General features: G+C 50.4%; 1 protein-coding gene, 1 non-coding gene and 1 pseudogene across 3 annotated transcripts in view; all 3 read left to right on the top strand.

Moving 5' to 3' along the window:
* Positions 1–25,349, top strand: part of LOC144511101 (basic phospholipase A2 PC1 pseudogene) — a 92,885-nt pseudogene that overhangs the window by 25,454 nt on the left and 42,082 nt on the right. The window lies entirely within an intron of this gene.
* On the top strand, positions 1,533–25,007 carry LOC144511436 (basic phospholipase A2-like). Its single transcript, XM_078241785.1, has 4 exons — positions 1,533–1,753; positions 7,361–7,529; positions 18,677–18,783; positions 24,631–25,007. The coding sequence occupies exons 1-4, from the start codon at positions 1,708–1,710 to the stop codon at positions 24,771–24,773; spliced, it is 465 nt and encodes a 154-aa protein (XP_078097911.1). The 5' UTR covers positions 1,533–1,707; the 3' UTR covers positions 24,774–25,007.
* Positions 23,711–23,903, top strand: LOC144511603 (U2 spliceosomal RNA). The gene has a single exon (XR_013500852.1). It is a non-coding gene; the product is annotated as a U2 spliceosomal RNA (small nuclear RNA).

A 25,349-nucleotide genomic window follows, 5' to 3' on the forward strand; every position in this document is an offset into this window, starting at 1 on the left:
GAAACCGGAGCACCCGGAGGAAACCCATGCAGACACGGGGAGACTTACTGTAAAACCGCACTGAACTTGAAAACATTTCACCAAAACATAAAATATGTAAGTACAACAGAATCATCATAACCGTCTCTCACTGGGATACAGTTCCTGAAGGTGCTGACTCTCAGTGGGATACAGTTCCTGAAGGTGCTGAATCTCACTGGGATACAGTTCCTGAAGGTGCTGACTCTCACTGGGATACAGTTCCTGAAGGTGCTGACTCTCTCTGGGATACAGTTCCTGAAGGTGCTGACTCTCACTGGGATACAGTTACTGAAGGTGCTGACTCTCACTGGGATACAGTTCCTGAAGGTGCTGACTCTCACTGGGATACAGTTCCTGAAGGTGCTGAATCTCACTGGGATACAGTTCCTGAAGGTGCTGACTCTCACTGGGATACAGTTCCTGAAGGTGCTGACTCTCTCTGGGATACAGTTCCTGAAGGTGCTGACTCTCACTGGGATACAGTTACTGAAGGTGCTGACTCTCACTGGGATACAGTTCCTGAAGGTGCTGACTCTCACTGGGATACAGTTCCTGAAGGTGCTGAATCTCACTGGGATACAGTTCCTGAAGGTGCTGACTCTCACTGGGATACAGTTCCTGAAGGTGCTGACTCTCACTGGGATACAGTTCCTGAAGGTGCTGAATCTCACTGGGATACAGTCCCTGAAGGTGCTGAATCTCACTGGGATACAGTTCCTGAAGGTGCTGAATCTCACTGGGATACAGTTCCTGAAGGTGCTGACTCTCACTGGGATACAGTTACTGAAGGTGCTGACTCTCACTGGGATACAGTTCCTGAAGGTGCTGACTCTCACTGGGGGACAAATGCTTAAAGTGCTGAGAGTACTGTTTAACCAGATGGCTGTTGCCAGCTTATGGCTCATTGGAGTCCCCCTTGTTGACCTGTGAGTCTGCAATGCAAATTGTGGCAGGATATTTAACCATGTGGTGCATCACCGCTGATCCCAAAATCGACCAAGTGAAATGGCTCTACATACGTGTCCCCGGTAACATTAACTCAGTGAATGAGGGAGTTGTGGTTAACAGTTGGGACGTAGAGAGTTCTGCAACCCGGTCAGTAAATTTACAGACTGATAAACATGGGGAGATCATTAATCTGACTGTTGTGATTAAAGAAATTATGTTGAACTGACAGCTGAGAGACTCTGGCTCCAATTCAATCCATACACTGGATTGGATTGGATTGGATTGGATTTATTGTTGGCCCATGTAATAGTGTACCGTGAAAAGGATTGTTTCTTCTGAGCTATACATACAAAGCACAACACTCCCAAGTAAATTAGTCAATGAAACCAAGCCCATCAGCACCACCCAATGACAACAGCTTCTTCAAACATCTCCCTCCTTGTATCACGGTGAGAATTGGGATGAGCGCCCAATTGGGTTAGAACCTTATTTGCATTTGCTGAGCAAACATGGGTTGTAACCGCCCCGGGAGCAGAATAAAAGAGACAGAGCCCCGAGGAGACAAACATCCGTGTCTGAAAGGAATTGAGAACACAGTAAGAGTTTTAACAACACCAGGTTAAAGTCCATCAGGTTTATTTGGTAGCAAATACCATTAGCTTTCGGAGCACTGCTCCTTCGTTTACTGTGTTCACGCCAGTCCAACGCCGGCATCTCCACATCAGGAATCGAGAAGTCATGGAGTCCCCGAAACCCATTGTGATCCTCCTCATCGTGCTCGGAGGTAAGTGATCAACTGGAGACCACAGGGATGTGCTGGAGGAGTGCGGGTCATAGCAAATGAAGCAACGCCCAAAAACTGGGCATGATTCAGAACAGATAAACTGTCAATGACAAAGAAGGTAAAAGGAAATGTGAATACCTGTCCTGGGAGTGTTTGATGGGGACAGTGTAGAGGGAGCTTTACTCTGTATCTAACCCCGTGCTGTACCTGTCCTGGGAGTGTTTGATGGGGGCAGTGTAGAGGGAGCTTTACTCTGTATCTAACCCCGTGCTGTACCTGTCCTGGGAGTGTTTGACGGGGGACAGTGTAGAGGGAGCTTTACTCTGTATGTAACCCCGTGCTGTCCCTGTCGTGGGAGTGTTTGATGGGGACAGTGTAGAGGGAGCTTTACTCTGTATCTAACCCCGTGCTGTACCTGTCCTGGGAGTGTTTGGTGGGGGACAGTGTAGAGGGAGCTTTACTCTGTATCTAACCCCGTGCTGTACCTGTCTTGGGAGTGTTTGATGGGGGCAGTGTAGAAGGAGCTTTACTCTGTATCTAACCCCGTGCTGTACCTGTCCTGGGAGTGTTTGATGGGGACAGTGTAGAGGGATCTTTACTCTATATCTAACCCATGCTGTACTTGTCCTGGGAGTGTTTGATGGGGACAGTGTCGAGGGAGCTTTACTCTGTATCTAACCCCGTGTTGTACCCATCCTGGGAGTGTTTGATGGGGGACAGTGTAGAGGGAGCTTTACTCTGTATCTAACCCTGTGCTGTACCTGTCCTGGGAGTGTTTGATGGGGGACAGTGTAGAGGGAGCTTTACTCTGTATCTAACCCTGTGCTGTTCCTGTCCTGGGAGTGTTTGATGGGTACAGTTTAGAGGGAGCTTTAGTCTGTTTCTAACCCTGTGCTGTTCCTGTCCTGAGAGTGTTTGATGGGGACAATGGAGAGGGAGCTTTATTCTGTATCTAACCCTGTGCTGTACCTGTCCTGGGAGTAAGAATATAAGAACATAAGTACTCGGAGCAGGAATAGGCCATCTGGCCCCTTGAGCCTGCTCCGCCATTTAATAAGATCACGGCTGATCTTTTCGTGAACTCAGCTCCACTTACCCGCCCGCTCACCATAACCCTTAATTCCTTTACTGTTCAAAAATCTGTCTATCCTTACCTTAAAAACACCTTGCCTTAAAAACATTCAATGAGTAAGCCTCAACTGCTTCACTGGGCAGGGAATTCCACAGATTCACAGCCCTTTGGGTGAATAAGTTCCTCCTCAACTCTGTCCTAAATCTGCTCACCCTTATTTTGAGGTCATGCCCCCTAGTTCTAGTTTCACCTGCCAGTGGAAACATCCTCCCTGCTTCTATCTTGTCTATTCTCTTCACAATCTTATATGCTTCTATAAAATCTCCCCTCATTCTTCTGAATTCCAATGAGTATAGCCCCAGTCTACTCAGTCTCTCCTCATAAGCCAACCCTCTCAACTCCAGAATCAACCTAGTGAATCTCCTCTGCACCCCCTCCAGTGCCAGTATATCCTTTCTCAAGTAAGGAGACCAAAACTGTACACAGCACTCCAGGTGTGGCCTCACCAGCACCTTATACAGCTGCAACATAACCTCGCTGTTTTTAAACTCCATCCCACCAGCAATGTAGAACAAAATTCCATTTGCCTTCTTAATTACCTGCTGCACCTGCAAACCAACTCCTTGTGATTCCTGCACAAGGACACCCAGGTCCCTCTGCACAGCAGCACGCTGCAATTTTTTACCATTTAAATAATAGTCCATTTTGCTGTTATTCCTACCAAAATGGATGACCTCACATTTACCAACATTGTACTCCATCTGCCAGACCCTCGCCCACTCACTTAGACTATCTATATCCCTTTGCAGACGTTCAGTGCCCTCTACACACTTTGCTCATTTTAGTGTCATCTGTGAATTTTGACACTTGGTCCCCAACTCCAAATCGTCGATGTAAATCGTAAACAATTGCAGTCCCAACACTGATCCCTGAGGCACACCACTAGTCACGGATCGCCAACCAGAAAAACACCCATTTAGCCTCACTCTTTGCTTTCTGTTCGTTAACCAATCCTCTATCCATGCTAATACATTACCTGTAACACCGTGCACCTTTATCTTATGCAGCGGCCTTTGGTGCGGGACCTTGTCAAATGCCTTCTGCAAATCTTGATACGCCGCATCCACACGTTCCCCATTGTCCACTGCACATGTAACGTTCTCAAAGAATTCCACCAAATTAGTCAAACATGACCTGCCCTTAATGAACCCATGCTGTGTCTTCCCAATGGGACAATTTCTATCCAGATGTCTCGCTATTTCTTCCTTGATGAGAGATTCAAGCATTTTCCCTACTACAGAAGCTAACCAGCCTATAGTTACCCACCTTCTGTCTACCTCCACCTCCTTTACCTTTCTGTCTTTCCTTCCGAACAGTCTGATACCCCTGGATATTTAACTCCCAGTCCTGACCATCCTGCAATCATCCCTCTGTAATGGCCACCAAATCATATTCATGCCTTCAACTTATTTATCTTGTTTCGAATGCTACGAGCATTCAGATAAAGTGCCCTTATGTTAGTTTTTGTACCTTCTTTTTGAATCCTAACACCTCCATTGATAACATCTCATGAGTTCTCCTTCCTTTTTACTTTTTTCCTGATTCCTGACTTATCGAATCCCTGGCCCGCAGAAGGAGGCCATTCGGCCCATCAAGTCCACGCCAACCACAATCCCCCTCCTCCTCCTCCCCGGGGCCCTATTTCCGTAACTCCTCATATTTACCCTGCTAATCCCCCTGAAACTATGGTTAATTTAGCATGGCCAATCCACCTAACCCGTGGACTGTGGGAGGAAGCCGGAGCACCCGGAGCAAACCCACGCAGACACGGGGAGAATGTGCAAACTCCGCATAGACCCGAGGCTGGAATTGAACCTGGGTCCCTGGCGCTGTGAGGCAGCAGTGCTAACCCATTGTGCCACCGTGCCGCCCATGTTCTTATGTTCTCTCAGATCCATAGACTGTTAACATCAAAGGATGAGGCAATTTGCTGGTCAGGTGACTGAAATCTGATTGGAATTTTAAGGGGAGTGGTGGCATAGTGGTGATGTCACCAGACTCTTAATCCAGGGACCCACGGTAATATTCTGGGGATTGGGGTTCAAATCCCACCACAGCAGTTCAGTTGTAAATGTGATGATGACAATGGAACCATTGTCGCAAAAACCCATCTGGTTCATTAATGTCCCTGTCGGGAAGGAAATCTGCCGTCCTTACCTGGTCTGGCCTACATGTAACTCCAGGTCCACAGGAATGTCATGTTGCAGCTGCATAAGACTTTGGTTAGGCCGCATTTGGAGTTTTGTGTATAATTCTGGTTGCCACACTACCAGAAGGATGTCGATACATTGGAAAGGGTGCAGAAGAGATTTACCAGGATGTTGCCTGGTTTGGAGGATATGGACTATGAACAAAGGTTGAATTGTTAGGGTTAAACTTGGATTGTTTTCATTGGAGCGTCGGAGGATGAGTGGGGGGACCTGATAGAGGTTTACAAGATTATGACAGGCTTGGATAGATGGATAGCCAGTCTCTTTTCCCAGGGTCGAAGGGTCAATTACTCAGGAGCATAGGTTGAAAATGAATGGGGGAAAGTCTATAAGAGATGTGAGGGGCAAGTTTTTCACACAGAGGGTGGTGAATGCCTGGAACGCGCTGCTGGAGGAGGTGGTGGAAGCAGATTCTATAACAAGAGGCATCTGGATGGATACATCAATCGGCAGCGAATAGAGGGATATGGACCATGTAGAGGCAAGAAAATGTTAGATTAGAGAGGCATCTGTGTCGGCACAGCACTGGTGGGCTGAAGGGCCTGTTCCTCTGCTATACTGTTCTTTGTTCAATGTGGTTGACTCTTAACTGCCCTCAAGTCACTGAGTTCAAGAGCAATTAGGGATGGACAACAAATGCTGGCCACACCACATGAAAGAACCTAAAAAGGACTCGTTCCCTGGTGAGATTGTGGAACTCTCTGGCACAGTGAATGGTTGGTGTGAATATTATTGATGGCTTTAAGGGGAAGCTCGGTGAGTACATGAGGGAGAAAGGAGTGGAAAGCTTTGCTGGTTGGGTTGGATGAAGATGGATGGGAGGAGCCTGATGTGGGACAGACACAGCCATGGATTGTTGGGCCGAATGGCCTGTCTCTGAGACACAATTTCTATTAAATTCACAAATATTCTTCTGCAGCTTGTTGTGGTTTTTACAATCCGCGTGTTAGAAACATAGAAAACTACAGCACAAAACAGCCCCTTCGGTCCCACAAGTTGTGCCGAACACATCCCTACCTTTTAGGCCTATGTATAACCCTCCATCCCATTAAGTCCCATGTACTCATCCAGGAGTCTCTTAAAAGACCCTATTGAGTTCGCCTCCACCACCACTGACGGCAGCCGATTCCACTCGCCCACCACCCTCTGTGTGAAAAACTTCCCCCTAACATTTCCCCTGTACCTACCCCCCAGCACCTTAAACCTGTGTCCTCTCGTAGCAGCCATTTCCACCCTGGGAAAAAGCCTCTGAGAGTCCACCCGATCTATGCCTCTCAACATCTTATATACCTCTATTAGGTCTCCTCTCATCCTACGTCTCTCCAAGGAGAAAAGACCGAGCTCCTTCAGCCTATCCTCATAAGGCATGCCACTCAATCCAAGCAACATCCTTGTAAATCTCCTCTGCACCCTTTCAATCTTTTCCACATCCTTCCTGTAATGAGGCGACCAGAACTGAGCACAGTACTCCAAGTGGGGTCTGACGAGAGTCTTATATAGCTGCATCATTATCCCCGGACTCCCAAACTCAATCCCTCGATTGATAAAGGCCAGCACACCATACGCCTTCTTAACCACCTCCTCCACCTGCGGGCCGATTTTAGAGTCCTGTGGATCTGGACCCCAAGGTCCTTCTGATTCTCCACAGTACTAAGAGTCTTTCCCTTTATATTGTACTCCTTCATCCCATTTGACCTGCCAAAATGGACCACTATGCATTTATCTGGGTTGAAGTCCATCTGCCACTTCTCCGCCCAGTCTTGCATCCTATCAATGTCCCTCTGTAACTTCTGACATCCCTCCAGATTATCCACAACCCCACCAACCTTCGTGTCGTCGGCAAACTTACCAACCCATCCCTCCGCTTCCTCATCCAGGTCATTTATGAAAATGACAAACAGCAAGGGTCCCAGAACAGATCCCTGGGGCACACCACTGGTGACCGACCTCCATTTAGAAAAAGACCCATCTATACCCACTCTCTGCCTCCTTTGGGCAAGCCAGTTCTGGATCCACAGGGCAGCAGCCCCTTGGATCCCATGCCCTCTCACTTTTTCTAGAAGCCTTGCATGGGGGACCTTATCGAATGCCTTGCTAAAATCCATATAAACCACATCTACCGCTTTCCCTTCGTCAATGTGTTTAGTCACATTTTCGAAGAACTCCACCAGGCTCGTAAGGCACGATCTGTTGTTAAATTGTCTTCCTGCTCGCTCTGATTCTGGGCTTTCTGATACAATGATTTATTCTATTGTCCTCTTGTAGCAATGTGGATCCCTGCACAGGGCGCTTCCATTGAGCAGAGAAACTTAATCAACTTCGCACATGTTATTGACTGCGTCAATCTGCAGATCAGCAAATTGCGCTACGCCGACTATGGCTGTTTCTGTGGACGCGGAGGGACTGGCAACCAGCCAGTGGATGACACTGACAGGTAAAATGAGCCATGATGTGGAGATGCCGGCGTTGGACTGGGTGGGCACAGTAAGAAGTCTCACAGCACCAGGTTAAAGTCCACTCACCTGATGAAGGAGCAGCACTCTGAAAGCTCGTGATTCCAAGTAAACTTTAACCTGGTGTTGTGAGACTGCTTAATTTGATTTATTATTGTCACATGTATTAGCATACAGTGAAAAGTATTGTTTCTTGCGCGCTATACGGACAAAGCATACCGTTCATAGAGAAGGAAACGAGAGGGTGCAGAATGTAGTGTTACAGTCATAGCAAGGGTGTACAGAAAGATCAGCTTAATATAAGGTAGGTTCATTCAAAAGTCTGACGGCAGCAGGGAAGAAGCTGTTCTTGAGTTGGTTGGTACATGACCTCAGACTTTTGCATCTTTTTCCCGACGGAAGAAGGTGGAAGAGAGAATGTCCGGGGTGCGTGGGGTCCTTAATTATGCTGCCTGCTTTGCCGAGGCAGCGGGAAGTGTAGACAGAGTCAATGGATGGGAGGCTGGTTTGCGTGATGGATTGGGCTACATTCACGACCGTTTGTAGTTTCTTGAGGTCTTGGGCAGAGCAGGAGCCATACCAAGCTGTGATACAACCAGAAAGAATGCTTTCTATGGTGCATCTGTAAAAGCTGGTGAGAGTCGTAGCTGACATGCCAAATTTCCTTAGTCTTCTGAGAAAGTAGAGGCGTTGGTGGGGCTTTCTTATCTTAAGGTAAAATGAGAGCAGTCCTATGTAAAAAAAATACTCTCCGTGAAGCCAAGATGTGAATGTCTTGCTCTGGGGCAAAGCAGCGAATAGACATTCCTTAGAAAGACAGAACTTGCTTCTGTGTAATCCTTCCCACTGCCTCCAGGTAGATGCTAATTTATACACAGCAAGATCCCACATTAGCTGAGATGTAAAGATCAGGTTGATCTGTGTTACTGATGTTGATGGAGGGATAATAAGTCTCACTGATACCCTGGGTTCCAGTTTCGGGCTTGAAACAACATCCCTCAGTCATTCCTATGAACGGACTGTCATTTATCCTGTGAGGGGGTCTGTTCTAAACAGATTGATACCATGAACACCCGGGGGAGCAGACATCCCGTCTCTCAGCAACATTCCTGTTTTTCACCCAAATTCCTGGTATTCATAGAATCCTACAGTGCAGACGGAGGCCATTCGGCCCATCGAGTCTGCACCGACCACAAACCCACCCAGACCCTATTCCCGTAAGCCGACAAAACCGCATCATATCTGCCCTGCGAATCCCCCTGACAGACTTCCTGTTTCTATCACGAGCTTTCATGGTCAGATGGGCCGACATCAAGCTGGTATCCTCTGACCGCTGCCTCCTACTGACCGCTGCCACCTTCTGACCGCTGCCTCCTACTGACCGCTGCCACGTTCTGACCATTGCCACCTACTGACCGCTGCCTCCTACTGACCGCTGCCACCTACTGACCGCTGCCACCTTCTGACCGCTGCCTCCTACTGACCGGTGCCACCTTCTGACCGGTGCCTCCAACTGACCGCTGCCACCTTCTGACCGCTGCCTCCTACTGACCGCTGCCTCCTACTGACCGCTGCCACCTTCTGACCGCTGCTTCCTACTGACCGCTGCCACCTACTGACCGCTGCCTCCTACTGACCGCTGCCACCTTCTGACCACTGCCTCCTACTGACCGCTAACACCTTCTGACCGCTGCCTCCTACTGACCGCTGCCACCTTCTGACCGCTGCCTCCTACTGACCGCTGCCACCTTCTGACTGGTGCCTCCTACTGACCGCTGCCATGTTCTGACCACTGCCACCTTCTGACCGCTGCCTCCTACTGACCGCCGTCACCTACTGACCGCTGCCACCTTCTGACCACTGCCTCCTACTGACCGCTGCCACCTACTGACCGCTGCCTCCTACTGACCGCTGCCTCCTACTGACAGCTGCCACCTTCTGACCACTGCCTCCTACTGACCGCCGTCACCTACTGACCGCTGCCACCTTCTGACCACTGCCTCCTACTGACCGCTGCCACTGACTGACCACTGCCTCCTACTGACCGCTGCCTCCTACTGACCGCTGCCACCTACTGACCGCTGACACCTTCTGACCACTGCCTCCTACTGACCGCCGTCACCTACTGACCGCTGCCACCTTCTGACCACTGCCTCCTACTGACCGCTGCCACTGACTGACCGCTGCCTCCTACTGACCGCTGCCTCCTACTGACCGCTGCCGCCTACTGACCGCTGCCTCCTACTGACCGCTGCCTCCTACTGACCGCTGCCTCCTACTGACCACTGCCAACTACTGACCGCTGCTTCCTACTGACCGCTGTCACCTACTAACCGCTGCCTCCTACTGACTGCTGTCACCTACTGACCGCTGCCACCTACTGACCGCTGCCTCCTACTGACCGCTGCCACCTACTGACCGCTGCCTCCTACTGACCGCTGCCTCCTACTAACCGCTGCCTCCTACTGACTGCTGTCACCTACTGACCGCTGTCACCTACTGACCGCTGCCTCCTACTAACCGCTGCCTCCTACTGACTGCTGTCACCTACTGACTGCTGCCACCTACTGACCGCTGCCACCTACTGACCGCTGCCTCCTACTAACCGCTGCCTCCTACTGACTGCTGTCACCTACTGACCGCTGCCTCCTACTAACCGCTGCCTCCTACTGACTGCTGTCACCTACTGACCGCTGCCTCCTACTGACTGCTGTCACCTACTGACCGTTGCCACTGACTGACCGCTGCCTCCTACTGACCGCTGTCACCTACTGACCACTGCCACCTACTGACCGCTGTCACCTACTGACCGCTTCCTCCTACTGATCGCTGCCACCTACTGACCGCTGCCTCCTACTGACCGCTGCCACCTACTGACCGCTGCCACCTACTGACCGCTGTCAACTACTGACCACTGCCTCCTACTGACCGCTGCCACTGACTGACCGCTGCCTCCTACTGACCGCTGCCTCCTACTGACCGCTGCCGCCTACTGACCGCTGCCTCCTACTGACCGCTGCCTCCTACTGACCGCTGCCTCCTACTGACCGCTGCCTCCTACTGACCACTGCCACCTACTGACCGCTGCTTCCTACTGACCGCTGTCACCTACTAACCGCTGCCTCCTACTGACTGCTGTCACCTACTGACCGCTGCCACCTACTGACCACTGCCTCCTACTGACCGCTGCCACCTACTGACCGCTGCCACCTACTGACCGCTGCCTCCTACTAACCGCTGCCTCCTACTGACTGCTGTCACCTACTGACCGCTGTCACCTACTGACCGCTGCCTCTAACTGACCGCGGCCTCCTACTAACCGCTGCCTCCTACTGACTGCTGTCACCTACTGACCGCTGCCTCCTACTAACCGCTGCCTCCTACTGACTGCTGTCACCTACTGACCGCTGCCTCCTACTGACTGCTGTCACCTACTGACCGTTACCACTGACTGACCGCTGCCTCCTACTGACCGCTGTCACCTACTGACCACTGCCACCTACTGACCGCTGTCACCTACTGACCGCTGCCTCCTACTGATCGCTGCCACCTACTGACCGCTGCCTCCTACTGACCGCTGCCACCTACTGACCGCTGCCACCTACTGACCGCTGTCACCTACTGACCGCTGCCTCCTACTGATCGCTGCCACCTTGTGGTGAACCATCGTTGGTTCCCACTAGATTGTACTGAGCCATGGTCTGGCCAGTACTACGAGTATGTATATATGTTGCTGTTGGGGTTAGGGATGGGTTGTTCTACTTGTTGCTGTTGGGGTTAGGGTTGGGCTGTTACACCTGTATTATAGTTATTATTGGACATCCCAGTCGGGCTCCGCCTCCTGGGAGAGGTATAAAGGTCACTGCTCTGTCTAGGACCCCTCAGTCTGGGATCGTGTACTATACATGGTAGCTTCGTTGTAATAGTAAATAAAAGCCTTTATTTCCTTGAGCATCTCAAGCCTCGTGTGTGATAACGCTCATCAATTTTATTTACTATTAATTAAACTCTCGTCGTTAAAAAAAAAAGAAAACGATAGAGAGTATGGAGCAAATGTTAAAACCCGAACGTCTTACACTGGATCCACGTGCAGCGGGTGCCTCTAACACCTTCGACCACTGGTTGAAATGTTTTGAGGACTACCTTGCAGCCTCCGCAGCGGTCACCACAGACGATGACAGACTCCGGGTCCTCCACGCGAGGGTAAGCAACACCGTATATCTCGCGATCCGTGCGGCCACCGACTACACAAGGGCCCTCGAGCTTCTTAAGAAGCGCTACATTAAACCGCCAAACGAGATGCATGCTCGATACCTCTTAGCCACTCGACGACGGCAGCCCGGCGAAACGACAGAAGAGTACGCGAACGAGCTCCTACAGCTAGCCAGGGGCTGTAACTGCAAAGCAGTGTCGGCAGACCAGAACATGAACGACCTCGCTCGAGATGCGTTTGTGGCGGGAATCGGATCATCTTATATCCGACTCAGACTGTTGGAGCAAGGTAATCTTGATCTCACTAAGTCGATAGAACTAGTGGATACGTTGGAGACGGCCTCCAAAAGCCTAGTATTGTATCCCGAAGACCACGTGGAGACAATGTGGCAGGAGCAGTCGCTGATCCCTCCTCGTCCCTCGGGTTCGAAAAGCTGCATGATGGCGTGCTCACACTCGGGCCTGACGACGGCAGCAGCTCCGGGCGGCCCGCGGTGTTACTTCTGTGGGGGAGTGAAGCACACTCGGCAGCGATGTCCCGCTAAAGCTGTGTTGTGCTCCGCCTGCAGTAAGACGGGGCACTATTCGAAGGTATGCCGATCCAAACTTACTTCCAGGAACAGCAGTGCGGCCTGCGACTCCCCGGAGCCCGGTTCTTCGTCGTCGGCATCGTCGAGGGTTTCGACCACGTGCGAGGCCGGGACGCCGCCATTACAGTCGACGGAGTCGCAAGAGATGCGCGACCACCAGGGGTCGCTGATTTTGGCGCCATCACCCACGTGCGACCTATGGGAGCAGCCATATTGGTCGGCACCGACCGCGAACGACCAGCAGGGGTCATCTTCATCTATCTCAGCTGCCTGCAGTGGCGCTCACGAACCAACGGTGGCGTCGATCATCCTGGACCAGGCCAAGCCTCACAGACTCGACAAGTCTATGATAGACGTTCAGGTAAACAAACACTTGATTTATTGTCTGTTTGACAGCGGGAGCACTGAGAGTTTTATTCACCCAGACGCTGTGAAGCGGTGTGGCCTCCAGATCCAACCTGTCAAACAGACGATTTCGATGGCATCAAGGTCCCGGTCTGTCACCGTGCTAGGGAGTTGCGTGGTAAATTTAACGGTGCAGGGCACAGTTTACGAGCGCTTCAAGCTCCTGGTGTTACCGCACCTTTGCGCGCCAATACTCCTCGGACTAAATTTGATGGTCCACTTGAAGAGTGTAACCCTACAGTACGGTGGGCCACTCCCTCCGCTTTCAGTGGGAGAACAGCAGCTTCCAAATTGCCTGTAGCCTCTCGATGCTGAAGATTACCACACCCTCCCTGTTCCAGAATCTTGTGCCAGGCTGCAAGCCCATCGCGACTAAGAGTAGGCGTTACAGCGCTGAGGATCGGATCTTCATTCGATCTGAAGTTCAGCGGCTCCTCAAGGAAGGGATCATACAATCTAACGCTAGTCCATGGAGAGCGCAGGTCATGGTGGTCAAGAGTGGGAACAAACCCCGGATGGTCATTGACTATGGTCAGACCATTAATAGATACACGCAGCTGGATGCGTATCCCCTCCCGCGCATATCTGACATGGTCAACCAGATTGCGCAGTACCGGGTGTTCTCCACCATAGACCTCAAGTCTGCCTACCACCAACTCCCCATTCGCCCAGAGGACCGACAATACATGGCTTTTGAGGCGGATGGTCGCTTGTATCACTTTCTCAGGGTTCCTTTTGGTGTCACCAATGGGGTCTCGGTCTTCCAGCGTGCTATGGACCGAATGGTGGACCATAACGGACTGCGGGCTACCTTCCCGTACCTGGATAACGTCACCATCTGCGGTCATGACCAGCAGGACCACGACACAAATCTCCTTAAGTTCCTACGCACTGCATCTCGCCTGAATCTGACCTACAACAGGGAGAAGTGTGTATTTCGTACGCGCCGTTGAGCCATCCTCGGATACGTGGTGGAAAACGGGGTCATTGGCCCTGATCCAGACCGTATGCGTCCCCTCCTTGAACTTCCCCTGCCCACTAGCGCAAAAGCACTGAGAAGATGCTTAGACTTCTTCTCTTACTACGCACAGTGGGTTCCCAATTACGCGGACAAAACCCGTCTGCTCATCAGGTCCACCTCTTTTCCCCTAACACCAGAGGCTCGATTGGCCTTTGATACACTAAAAGACGACATCGCGAAAGCCACGATGCACGCTGTTGATGTGTCCATCCCCTTTCAGGTGGAGAGCGATGCATCTGATTTCGCCCTGGCCGCCACACTTAACCAGGCGGGCAGGCCCGTCGCCTTTTTTTCCCGCACCCTCCAAGGCCCCGAAATTCGACATTCAGCGGTGGAAAAGGAGGCCCAGGCCATTGTGGAGGCTGTCAGGCATTGGCGCCATTACTTGGCGGGAAAACGGTTCACCCTGATCACGGACCAGCGGTCCGTGGTGTTCATGTTCAATAACACGCTGCGGGGCAAGATCAAGAACGACAAGATCTTGAGGTGGAGAATCGAACTCTCCACCTATAATTACGACATCATGTATCGTCCAGGGAAACTCAATGAGCCCTCGGATGCCCTGTCGCGTGGAACATGCGCCAGTATACAGGAGGACCATTTGCAGGCTCTCCATAATGACCTATGCCATCCTGGGGTCACTCGGCTCTACCACTTCGTAAAAGCCCGCAATCTGCCCTACTCGGTGGAGGATGTCAGGTCCATAACGAGAAGTTGTCGGGTATGCGCGGAATGCAAACCGCACTTTTACCGACCTGACCGGGCACAACTAGTCAAGGCCACTCGTCCCTTCGAAAGACTGAGTGTCGACTTTAAGGGCCCCCTTCCCTCGACAGATCGGAATGTGTACTTCCTCAACATCATTGATGAGTACTCGAGATTCCCTTTTTTTATTCCCTGCTCTGATGCATCCGCTGCCACGGTTATCAAGGCATTCCGTGATCTTTTTACTCTGTTCGGGTACCCCTGCTACATTCACAGCGATAGGGGCTCGTCGTTCATGAGCGATGACTTGAGGCAATACCTGCTCTCATACGGGATTGCCTCTAGTAGAACCACGAGCTACAACCCTAGGGGTAACGGACAGGTGGAACGTGAGAATGCTACAGTCTGGAAGGCTGTCTTACTGGCGTTGAAGTCAAAAAGCCTTCCAGTCTCCCGTTGGCAAGAGGTGCTCCCTGATGCGCTCCATTCCATACGCTCACTCCTGTGTACGGCAACCAACGCCAATCCTCATGAGAGGCTGTTTTCATTCCCTCGGAAGTCTTCCTCTGGGACCTCATTACCGTCTTGGTTGATGTACTCAGGACCTGTCCTCCTGCGGCGACATGTAAGGGCCCGCAAGTCCGACCCGTTGGTCGAACAGGTCCATCTCCTCCACGCCAACCCTCAGTATGCCTATGTGGCATACCCTGACGGGCGAGAGGACACGGTCTCGATTCGAGACCTGGCGCCAGCAGGGGGCTTGGAAACCCCTGTCGCTCCCATACCTCCTGTTAGAGACCCCCCAACTATTGTTTCCCCTCCTGACACGGCGCGGGCAGCATCGGGACCATTACTTAACCCTTTTACTCCCGTGTACAGCTTGCCTGAGTCCAGGAGATGGTCACCACTTCAGGGCGTGTCGGAACTCAACGGATTATCATCACCTCGGTGTCAGCCGGCCCATGAGACTGTGGAGGAACCGTTGGACATCGCCTTGGGGAGAACGCCACCGCGAGTGCCTACTCCGGTGTCATCACCGGTGTTGAGGAGGTCACAACGACGGTGCGGTCCCCCAGACCATCTGAACTTATAGACTGATGACAAATTATTCTGTTTTTTTTGTACCCCACCGGCCTTTGTCTTCAAAGGAGGGGTGAATGTGGTGAACCATCGTTGGTTCCCACTAGGTAGTACTGAGCCATGGTCTGGCCAGTACTACGAGTAGTATATATGTTGCTGTTGGGGTTAGGAATGGGTTGTTCTACTTGTTGCTGTTGGGGTTAGGGTTGGGCTGTTACACCTGTATTATAGTTATTATGGTACATCCCAGTCGGGCTCCGCCTCCTGGGAGAGGTATAAAGGTCACTGCTCTGTCTGGGACCCCTCAGTCTGGGATCGTGTACTATACATGGTAGCTTCGTTGTAATAGTAAATAAAAGCCTTTATTTCCTTGAGCATCTCAAGCCTCGTGTGTGATAACGCGCATCACACCTACTGACCGCTGCCACCTACTGACCGCTGCCTTCTACTGGCTGCTGTCACCTACTGACTGCTGCCATCGACTGACCGCTGCCACTGACTGACCGCTGCCTCCTACTGACCACTGCTACCTACTGACCATTGCCACCTACTGGCCACTGCCACCTACTGACCGCTGCCTGCTACTGACCGCTGCCTCCTACTGACCACTGCCACCTACTGACCACTGTCACCTATTGACCGCTGCCAAAAACTGACTGCTGCCACATACTGACCGCTGCCACATACTGGCCACTGCCACCTACTGACCGCTGACTCCTACTGACCGCTGTCTCCTACTGACTGCTACCTCCTGCTGGCCGCTTCCTCCTACTGACCGCTGCCTCCTACAGGCAGACCAGGACATGGAAGCTGAATGTGAAACTGTTGACCCCAGAGGAACTCAACTTGCTTACCCCACACCCCCACCGATCACCCCTAAGCCCTGCCTGTACCCTGCCCCCTTGGCACTATCCCATGCCCGGCGGTCAGTGCCAAGGTGCTCCCTTGGCATGGGCACTTTGCCCCTTGCGCAGTACCAGGGGCACAGGCTACACTGTCAGGGTGCCCATGCCCACGGGGCACCACCCCCCCCGGCGCCCGACCCCCTGGGGGAGGCCCCTATTGCTCCCCCTTCACCCCAGTGGGGTCGTCCCACTAGCTCCCCAAAAGTGGGAGCTTGTCTGTACCCTGCCGGAGTGAAATTGCACTGACGGCCTGGAGACTTCAGTCCTGGGCCCGATAATCACATTTAAGTAAGATTAGAACTAGATTAAAATCACCTACCTGCTGTCCCCGCCGGTTTCCAGCGTGGTCCCGATCGCGCCGGGGTTTGGGGAGAGAATCCACATTTGGAGCCAAGTGCTCTACGCAAACATCAGTAGCACAGTTTCAATCAATGGGTGGGAATCGGAAAGCTTTCCAATTAAACCGGGCAACATGACGAATGGAAAGAACTGGAATATTATTGCACTTTGTGTGACGGCCATTTTGGAATGTCTGTAATGTTCTTTTAGATATTCTATGTTTTACAAAATAAAGAGACCCTTTTCAGAATTCCCAGTGAGAAACATTGAGCTCTGGCTCAAGGTCAGTAAATATTTAAAGTTTATTTAGTAGTGTCACAAGTAGACCTACATTAACACTGCAATGAAGTTCCTGTGAAAATCCCCCATGAGTGAAGCTGCGATCCAGTGATCGCCATTCCCCAGAGGATTCGATCCACTGAAATAAAATTCTGTCGCTCATAACCGCTGTCTGCAATAATTGGGGGGGTCTTTTAAAGGATTAATCAACTCTGATTGGACATATTCCAGAGATGTCATCACATGACGTCTTACCCTTCACTTCCCCCGCCTCCCCCCCCCCCCCCAACCCCTCCCCATCCCACCCAGACCCCTGCCATTGGTCACTCAACTTGGGCATCATCTCGGAGCTCCACTGTCCCAAGGGTTTTGGCCTTTGGAAGACCTGGTCATCACAACAAATGACCTAAGGTAACTGGACATCTGTTGTTACTTAGACGTTTGGGCAATCTTCCATGATCAAAATACAAAAGGAACAAGTTAAAACAGGCATTCAATATTGGATTTTAAGTGTAAAAAACCAAAACATTCCGACAGTCATGTTTGTCATGGGCAGCCTCCATGTTTGTCGTGGGCAGCCTCCATGTTTGTTGTGGGCAGCCTCCATGTTTGTCGTGGGCACCCTCCATGTTTGTTGTGGGCAGCCTCCATGTTTGTTGTGGGCAGCCTCCATGTTTGTCGTGGGCAGCCTCCATGTTTGTTGCGGGCAGCCTCCATGTTTGCCTTGGGCAGTCTCCATGTTTGTTGTGGGTAACCCCCATGTTGTTGTGGGCAAGATGGCATTTTCATTCACAGAATATTGGTTTGATAATGTAGATACCAAGAATAATTGTCCATATTCATCGAGTTCAGGGCAGCATGGTGGCACAGTGGTTAGCACTGCTGCCTCACAGCGCCAGGGACCCGGGTTCGATTCCCGGCTTAGATCACTGTCTATGTGGAATTTGCATGTTCTCCCCATGTCTGTGTGGGTTTCTTCCGGGTGCTCGGGTTTCCTCCCACAGTCTCAAAGATGTGCGGGTTAGGTGGATTGACCATGCTAAATTGCCTCTCAGTGACAAGGGGACTAGCCAGGGTAAATGCATGGGGTTATGGGGATAGGGTGGGATTGTGGTTGGTACAGACTCGATGGGCCGAGTGGCCTCCTTCTGCACTGTCGGATTCTATCAGTATTCATGATATCACCTCTCGGCTCCAAACATCCCTCCTCCATGCTGCCATTGGCCCACTCTCGGGGTGCCCCACCTTTCCAGACCAATTGGAAAGTGAACAGACTCTTTGTCATCTGATTGGATGCTTTTTTTGAGAAACGGTTTCTCCCTCCCTCCCTCCCACTTTATCCCCAATAAACAAATGTGTTGAAACAAAAGAGGAAAACCCCCGTGCAGCAATGACCTTATTCCCTCAGTTCGAGGGAATGAGTTCCCTGAGGATGAATCTTTCATTCCTGAAAACTCCAAGGACAATTCTTCAGAGTTGGTAACCCAATCTGAGGCTGGGTTGGAATTATTCAGCCTCTGACTGAGTTTCAGTCTCTCCAAGAGAAAACTTCGATCTTCTAACAGATATCCCCCGTTTGTCAACCCATTTAGATGCTGCCAAGTGCACGATGACTGTTATGGTGAGGCTGAAAAGATGGGATGCTACCCTATCTTCACATTGTACAACTCATGCTGCGTAAACGGAATCCCAAAATGCCGTAAGTACCGCATTTGGAATACTGCGCCCAGTTCTGGTCGCCACACTACCGGAAGGACGTGGAGGCTTTAGCGAGAGTGCAGAGGAGGTTTACCAGGATGTTGCCTGGTATGGAAGGGCTTAGTTATGAGGAGAGATTGGGTAAACTGGGGTTGTTCTCACTGGAAAGACGGAGGATGAGGGGTGACCTAATAGAGGTGTATAAAATTATGAAAGGCATAGATAGGGTGAACGGTGGGAAGCTTTTTCCCAGATCGGTGGTGACGTTCACGAGGGGTCATAGGTTCAAGGTGAGCGGGGGGGGAGGTTTAACACGGATATCAGAAGGACGTATTTTACACAGAGGGTGATGGGGGCCTGGAATGCGCTGGCGGGCAAGGTGGTGGAGGTGGACACACTGGGAACGTTTAAGACTTATCTAGATAGCCACATGAACGGAGTGGGAATGGAGGGATACAAAAGAATGGTCTAGTTTGGACCGGGGAGCGGCGCAGGCTTGGAGGGCCGAAGGGCCTGTTCCTGTGCTGTATTGAATTTGGGGCTGCATGGTGGCGCAGTGGTTAGCACTGCTGCCTCACAGTGCCAGGGACCCAGGTCACTGTCTGTCTGGAGTCTGCATGTATCTTTGTTCTTTGTACAACACCAAATGAAATCTATTCCAACCTAGGGACGTTCCTCTGGCTCCCTATCTCCTCAACAGGCCAACATCAGCAATGTGCACCGACCACGTTTATTTCCCTGGTGCCATTAGAGTCATGAAACATTCCGAAGTGGCTTCAGATGATTTTGGTCAAAGAGGTTTTAAGGAATGTCTCATAGAGACGGAGAGGTGGAGGGAGGGAATTCCAGAGCTTGGGAACCTGGGAACTGAAGACACGGCCACCAATGGTGGAGGGATTGAAACTGGGGAAGCTCAGTTAGAGGAGCGTTGAGATCTGGAAGAGTTATGGGGTGGCGTAGATTGCAAAGATTGCGACAGGCATTGCCACAGAGGAATTGGAAACAGGATCGAGAATTTTAAACTCAAACTATGGAATTTTCCCGTCCGCTACAGGAATCATAGCGGGCGGGACATGGACAACGCAAAGATCCATTGACGGATTGTCCAGTCTTGGGGCGAACGTGGTCGGAAAATCCTGCCCAAAGAGTTTGCTCGACCGGGAACCATTGGGCGCACAGGGATGAGAAGAACATAAGAGGAGGCCATTTGGCCCATCAAACCTACCCCAGTATTCAAAACGATCATGGCTGATCTGATTGTGGCCTTAACTCCACTTTTCTGCCTGTTCTCCATAACCACAGCTTTGTCGATCAGTCACTCCCCATTGAAATAATATTCTGTCTTTCTATTCTTCCTGCCAGGCTCACATTTTCCCACATTACACTCCACCTGACAACATTTTGACGACTCGTTTATCTTACCTATATCCCTTGGCAGGTTTATTCTGTAAGAGTTTTAACAACACCAGGTTAAAGTCCAACAGGTTTATTTGGCAGCAAATAAACCTGTTGGACTTTAACCTGGTGTTGTTAAAACTCTTACTGTGTTCACCCCAGTCCAACGCCGGCATCTCCACATCAGGTTTATTCTGTACAGTTTGTTTCCTTCAGTAAGTCTAGCTACAATACTTTTAACCAAACCATTAATAAACATTATGAATAGCTGAGGCCCTAACACTGATCCCTGTGGGACCCCACTGGTTACAATTGAACAACCAAAAACAATTTCATTTGGGGCTGCATGGTGGCGCAGTGGTTAGCACTGCTGCCTCACAGTGCCAGGGACCCAGGTCACTGTCTGTCTGGAGTCTGCATGTTCTCCCCCTGTCTGTGTGGGTTTCCTCCGGGTGCTCCGGTTTCCTCCCACAGTCCAAAGATGTGCGGGTTAGGTTGATTGGCCGTGCTAAATTGCACCTTAGTGTCAGGGGGATTAGCAGGGTAAATATGTGGGGCTATGAGAATAGGACCTGGGTGGGATTGTTGTTGGTGCAGACTCGATGGGCCAGGTGGCCTCCTTCTGGACTGTGAGAATTCTATGATAGAGGACATTGTTTAGTTATCAGAACAATATAATTAACATATCATTAACACCCAATACTAGTTTAAACTGATGACTGTCTGTGTGGAGTTTGCATGTTCTTCCTGTGGCTGCGTGGGTTTCTTCCGGGTGCTCTGGTTTCCTCCCAGGCTAGATGGATTGGCCATGTTAAACTGTCTCTTAGAGTCCAAAGATGTGAGGGTTAGGTGGATTGGCCATGCTAAATGTGCGGGGATAGGGTGGGGGGGGGTATGGCCTGGGTAAGGTACCCTTTGGGAGAGTCGGTGCAGACTCAATAGACCAAATGACCTCCTATTGCACTGTAGGGATTCTATGGATTCATAGAATCATAGAAACCCTACAGTGCAGAAAGAGACCATTTGGCCCATCAAGCCTGTACTGATAACAATCCCACCCAGGTCCTATGCTCATAACCCTACATATTTACCTTGCTAATCCCCCTGACACTAAGGGGCAGTTTAGCATGGCCAATCCACCTAACCCGCACATCTTTCGGACCGTGGGAGGAAACCGGAGCACCTGGAGGAAACCCACGCAGACACGGGGAGAACGTGCAAGCTCCACACAGACAGTGACCCGAGGCCAGAATTGAACCGGGGTCCCTGGCGCTGTGAGGCAGCAGCGCTAACCACTGTGTCACTGTGCCGCTATGTGGATCTTTTTGAAAAAAAAACCTCACAAACCAATCACCTACTTGCTTATCTAATTAATACCTCTGGACTTCAATCTCTGGTCATCGCTGAGTCTTACCAACTCCATTGGACCATCCATTATTCTGTCAAAGACTGGAGAAACACCTCTTCCAACACTGTGTCAAATTCCCTTACTCACCATATCCCTCAATTCAGTTCCCTGTCGAATCCGTACTCCAGCGAACTGGCCTTCACACTATTTTGTACATTAGCAAGAAATCTCCTGTATTCACATGAGGTGGAACTTTAAAGATCCAAGTCAGGCCATGCTAACTAGGGAACCAATTCTAACCAGTCACCCAATTAACTACCATTAGCCTGTTCACTATTTTCTGAAAGAAATTGCAAGTTAATGTTAAAATGAATCTAAATGCAACACTTGGCAAGGTATCAAAAAGAGATCATCTTTTAAATGGCTTGGAATTTCCTCGCTCACCTAATCCCAGGGTTCAGTACTCTGTTGTGCACTGGGACAGGTCAGCGGGTATCTGCACCATCCAGTCCATACAAAGCACGAGTCCGCAGATTCGAGGAGGGGCAACATTCATGGCGATGTCAAGCTTTTGGATGGTTTGCTGCTTCTCACTGTGGTGCCTCTCTGGTTAATTTCATCCGTAGAAGTCACCATGTTCAGGATTCCCCCTCCCCGCCCTCGCTCCACCCCCACAATGTTTGGGGACCCCCGCCTTCTGTCCACACGCATGCCTCACCGCCCCCCCCCCCCACAACCCCCCGCCACCCCACCCCCGCATTCTCAATATGTGTTGAGCAGCACGTGGCACAGTGGTTAGCACTGCTGCCTCACAGCGCCAGGGACCCGGGTTCAATTCCCAGCTTGCATCACTGTCTGTGCGGAGTCTGCACGTTCTCCCCGTGTCTGCGTGGGTTTCCTCTGGGTGCTCCGGTTTCCTCCCACAGTCCAAAGATGTGCAGGTTAGGTGGATTGGCCATGCTAAATTGCCCCTTAGTGTCCAAAGATGTGCAGGTTAGGTGGATTGGCCATGCTAAATTGCCCCTTAGTGTCCAAAGATGTGCAGGTTAGGTGGATTGGCCATGCTAAATTGCCCCTTAGTGTCCAAAGATGTGCAGGTTAGGTGGATTGGCCGTGCTAAATTGCCGCTTAGGTCCATAGCATAGGCTAGAGGGATTAGCGGGGTAAATATGTCGGCTTATGGGGATAGGGCCTGGGTGGGATTGTGGTCGGTGCAGACTCAATGGGCCAAATGGCCTCCTTCTGCACTGTAGGGATTCTATGATCCTATGATTCTGTTCTATCACACACGTTCAAATCCCGCCACAGCAGATGGTGGAATTTGAATTCAATTTTTAAAAATCTGGAATTAAGAATCTACTGATGACCATGAAACCATTGCTGATTGTCGGAAAAACGCATCTGGTTCACTAATATCCTTTCGGGAAGGAAATCTGCTGTTCTTACCTGGTCTGGCCTACATGTGACTCCAGAGCCACAGCAATGTGGTTGACTCTCAACTGCCCTCTGAAATGGCCGAGCGAGACACTCAGTTCAAGGGCGACCAGGGATGGGCAATAAATGCTGGCCCAGCCAGCGACGCCCGTGTCCCATGAATGAATAAAGAATAAAACCAACAACATTCTAGAACATTATTGGGCTCCCAACCATTGTGAATCACCCATACATAACATTACATACACAAAATTCTGCTGTACAGAACTTTAGTTCGGCCTCTTTTAGAATATTGTGTGCAACTCTGGTCGCCACATTACCAGAAGGATGCTTTGGAGAGGGTACAGAAGAGGTTTACCAGGATGTTGCCTGGTCTGGAGGGTATTAGCTATGAGGAGAGGTTGGATAAACTCGGTTTGTCGGCCTTTTGGCTAAGATCAAGTGTAGTTATGCGGATGCTGCACTTGGTTGAAGTCATTAGGTTACATTGAAGCTTCATATGTTTCATATGAAGCAATTTTTAAAAGCAGTATCTCGGCCTTTTGGCTAAGATGCAAATGAGATCAAGTCTTGGAGGAGGAATTGCTTTCCCTCCTCCAATCAGCTTGGCTCATGTAGATCAGGCCCAGGACAGGGTAAATGGTCGCTTGCCCTGTCTTGCCAGCCTGGATCGGAAATGTCTCAACTTGTTGAGACTCTGAATTGGACTTGATTTGATTGAATTGGAAAAGTATTTTAAAAAACTCGGTTTGTCGCTTCTCGGCCTTTTGGCTAAGATCAAGTGTAGTATGAAGAGGATGCTGCACTTGGTTGAGGCCATTGGGTCGCATTTAAGCTTCATATTCATATGAAGCAATTTTTAAAAGCGGCATCTCGGCCTTTTGGCTAAACTGCAAATGAGATCAAGTCTTGGAGGAGGAGACCTCCCCCTCCTCCAATCAGCTTGGCTCATGTAGATCAGGCCCAAGACAGGTGTGAAGGCCCTGTCTTGTCAGCCTGGATCGGAAATGTCTCAACTTGTTGAGACTCTGACTTGGATTTGATTTGATTGAATTGGAAAAGTATTTTTTAAAAACTCAGTTTGTTCTCACTGGAACGACAGAGGTTGAGGGGTGACCTGATAGAGGTTTACAAGATTATGAGCGGCATGGACAGAGTGGGTAGTCAGATGCTCTTTCCTAGGTTAGAAAGGTCAAGTACTCGGGGACATAGGTTTAAGGTGCGTGGGGGAAAGTTTAGAGGAGATGTGCGAGGCAAGTTTTTTTTACAGAGGGTGGTGAATGTCTGGAAGGCGCTGCCCGGGGAGGTGGTGGGAGCAGGTACGATAGCGGCATTTAAGGGGCAACTAGACGAATACATGAATAGGATGGGAATGGAAGGATACGGACTCTAAGTGCATACGGTTTTAGTTGAGGCAGGCATCATGATCGGCGCAGGCTTGGGGGGCAGAGGGGCCTGTTCCTGTGCTGCACTGTTTTTTGTTCTTTGTTCTCTTAAGGAACCAACAACAATAAAGGATTTAACAACATTGCAGAATCTCAGATATTTAACCCCCATCCACCACGTTGGTGCGTACATTAACGCGTGTATATTCGAGTGCATGTATTCATGTATACATCACAGTGCGTACCTCAGACTGCGTATATTTAGTTGTTGTCCGCTCTTTTTCAGCTGATACGTGGCCAACAAGTTCAAAATGCGGAAAGAAAGTGTGCACTTGTGATGTGGAAGCTGCCGTGTGCTTCAAGAAACACAGCGACAAATTCAACACCAAGTTTGAGAATTATGACCAAAAGCACTGCAAGACCATCTGATAACTCCAGCTAGCAACGAAGCGATGGTGGTGAGACTGAGAGTCACACTGACAAGCGTCTCTCCAATCGAATATTCCGGGTGTGATTGATGGGATTTCTCTCTCACCCTCTCACTGATTCCTAATTCCTCGCCGAGTGTCTCTCATATCCACGTTTTGTTGCTGTTTTACCTTTTAATTTGTTTGAAATGTACTTTGCAATTTTGGTGAAATAAAACACACCGATTGAAGCTGCAATGCTGGGAGTTGCAGCGTTTGTTAATTACTGATACAGGAAACATTCTCGACGGTCAGGGCGCCGGGAGGGAGATGAACAATTCCAGCAGGTGTAGGCAATTCCATTGAAGGCAGAGAGACAAAACAGAATGTGCAAAGATAGGAGAATGAGGGGCAATGTGGATCATCATCACCATTTCAATTCTCATAAACCGGCCCAAAAATACCCAGTCACGGTTTGTCCATCGAATTGACACATTCTCAGGTGTCATTGCGAATTCCACAGCTCACACCTTCAGCTCTCTCCCACACTCACACACCTAAAGCTATAACGCAGCGAGATTAACACCCCCCCCCAAAA

This window comes from Mustelus asterias, chromosome 24, assembly GCF_964213995.1.
Source record: "Mustelus asterias chromosome 24, sMusAst1.hap1.1, whole genome shotgun sequence".
Lineage (NCBI taxonomy): Eukaryota > Metazoa > Chordata > Chondrichthyes > Carcharhiniformes > Triakidae > Mustelus > Mustelus asterias.

Bases quoted from the DNA above. Each gene is read 5' to 3' on its own strand.
- LOC144511436 (XM_078241785.1), top strand. From the start codon at position 1,708: ATGGAGTCCCCGAAACCCATTGTGATCCTCCTCATCGTGCTCGGAG. The intron at 1,754-7,360 runs GTAAGTGATCAA...GTCCTCTTGTAG, and splicing joins CCTCCTCATCGTGCTCGGAG to CAATGTGGATCCCTGCACAG. The intron at 7,530-18,676 runs GTAAAATGAGCC...CAACCCATTTAG, and splicing joins CCAGTGGATGACACTGACAG to ATGCTGCCAAGTGCACGATG.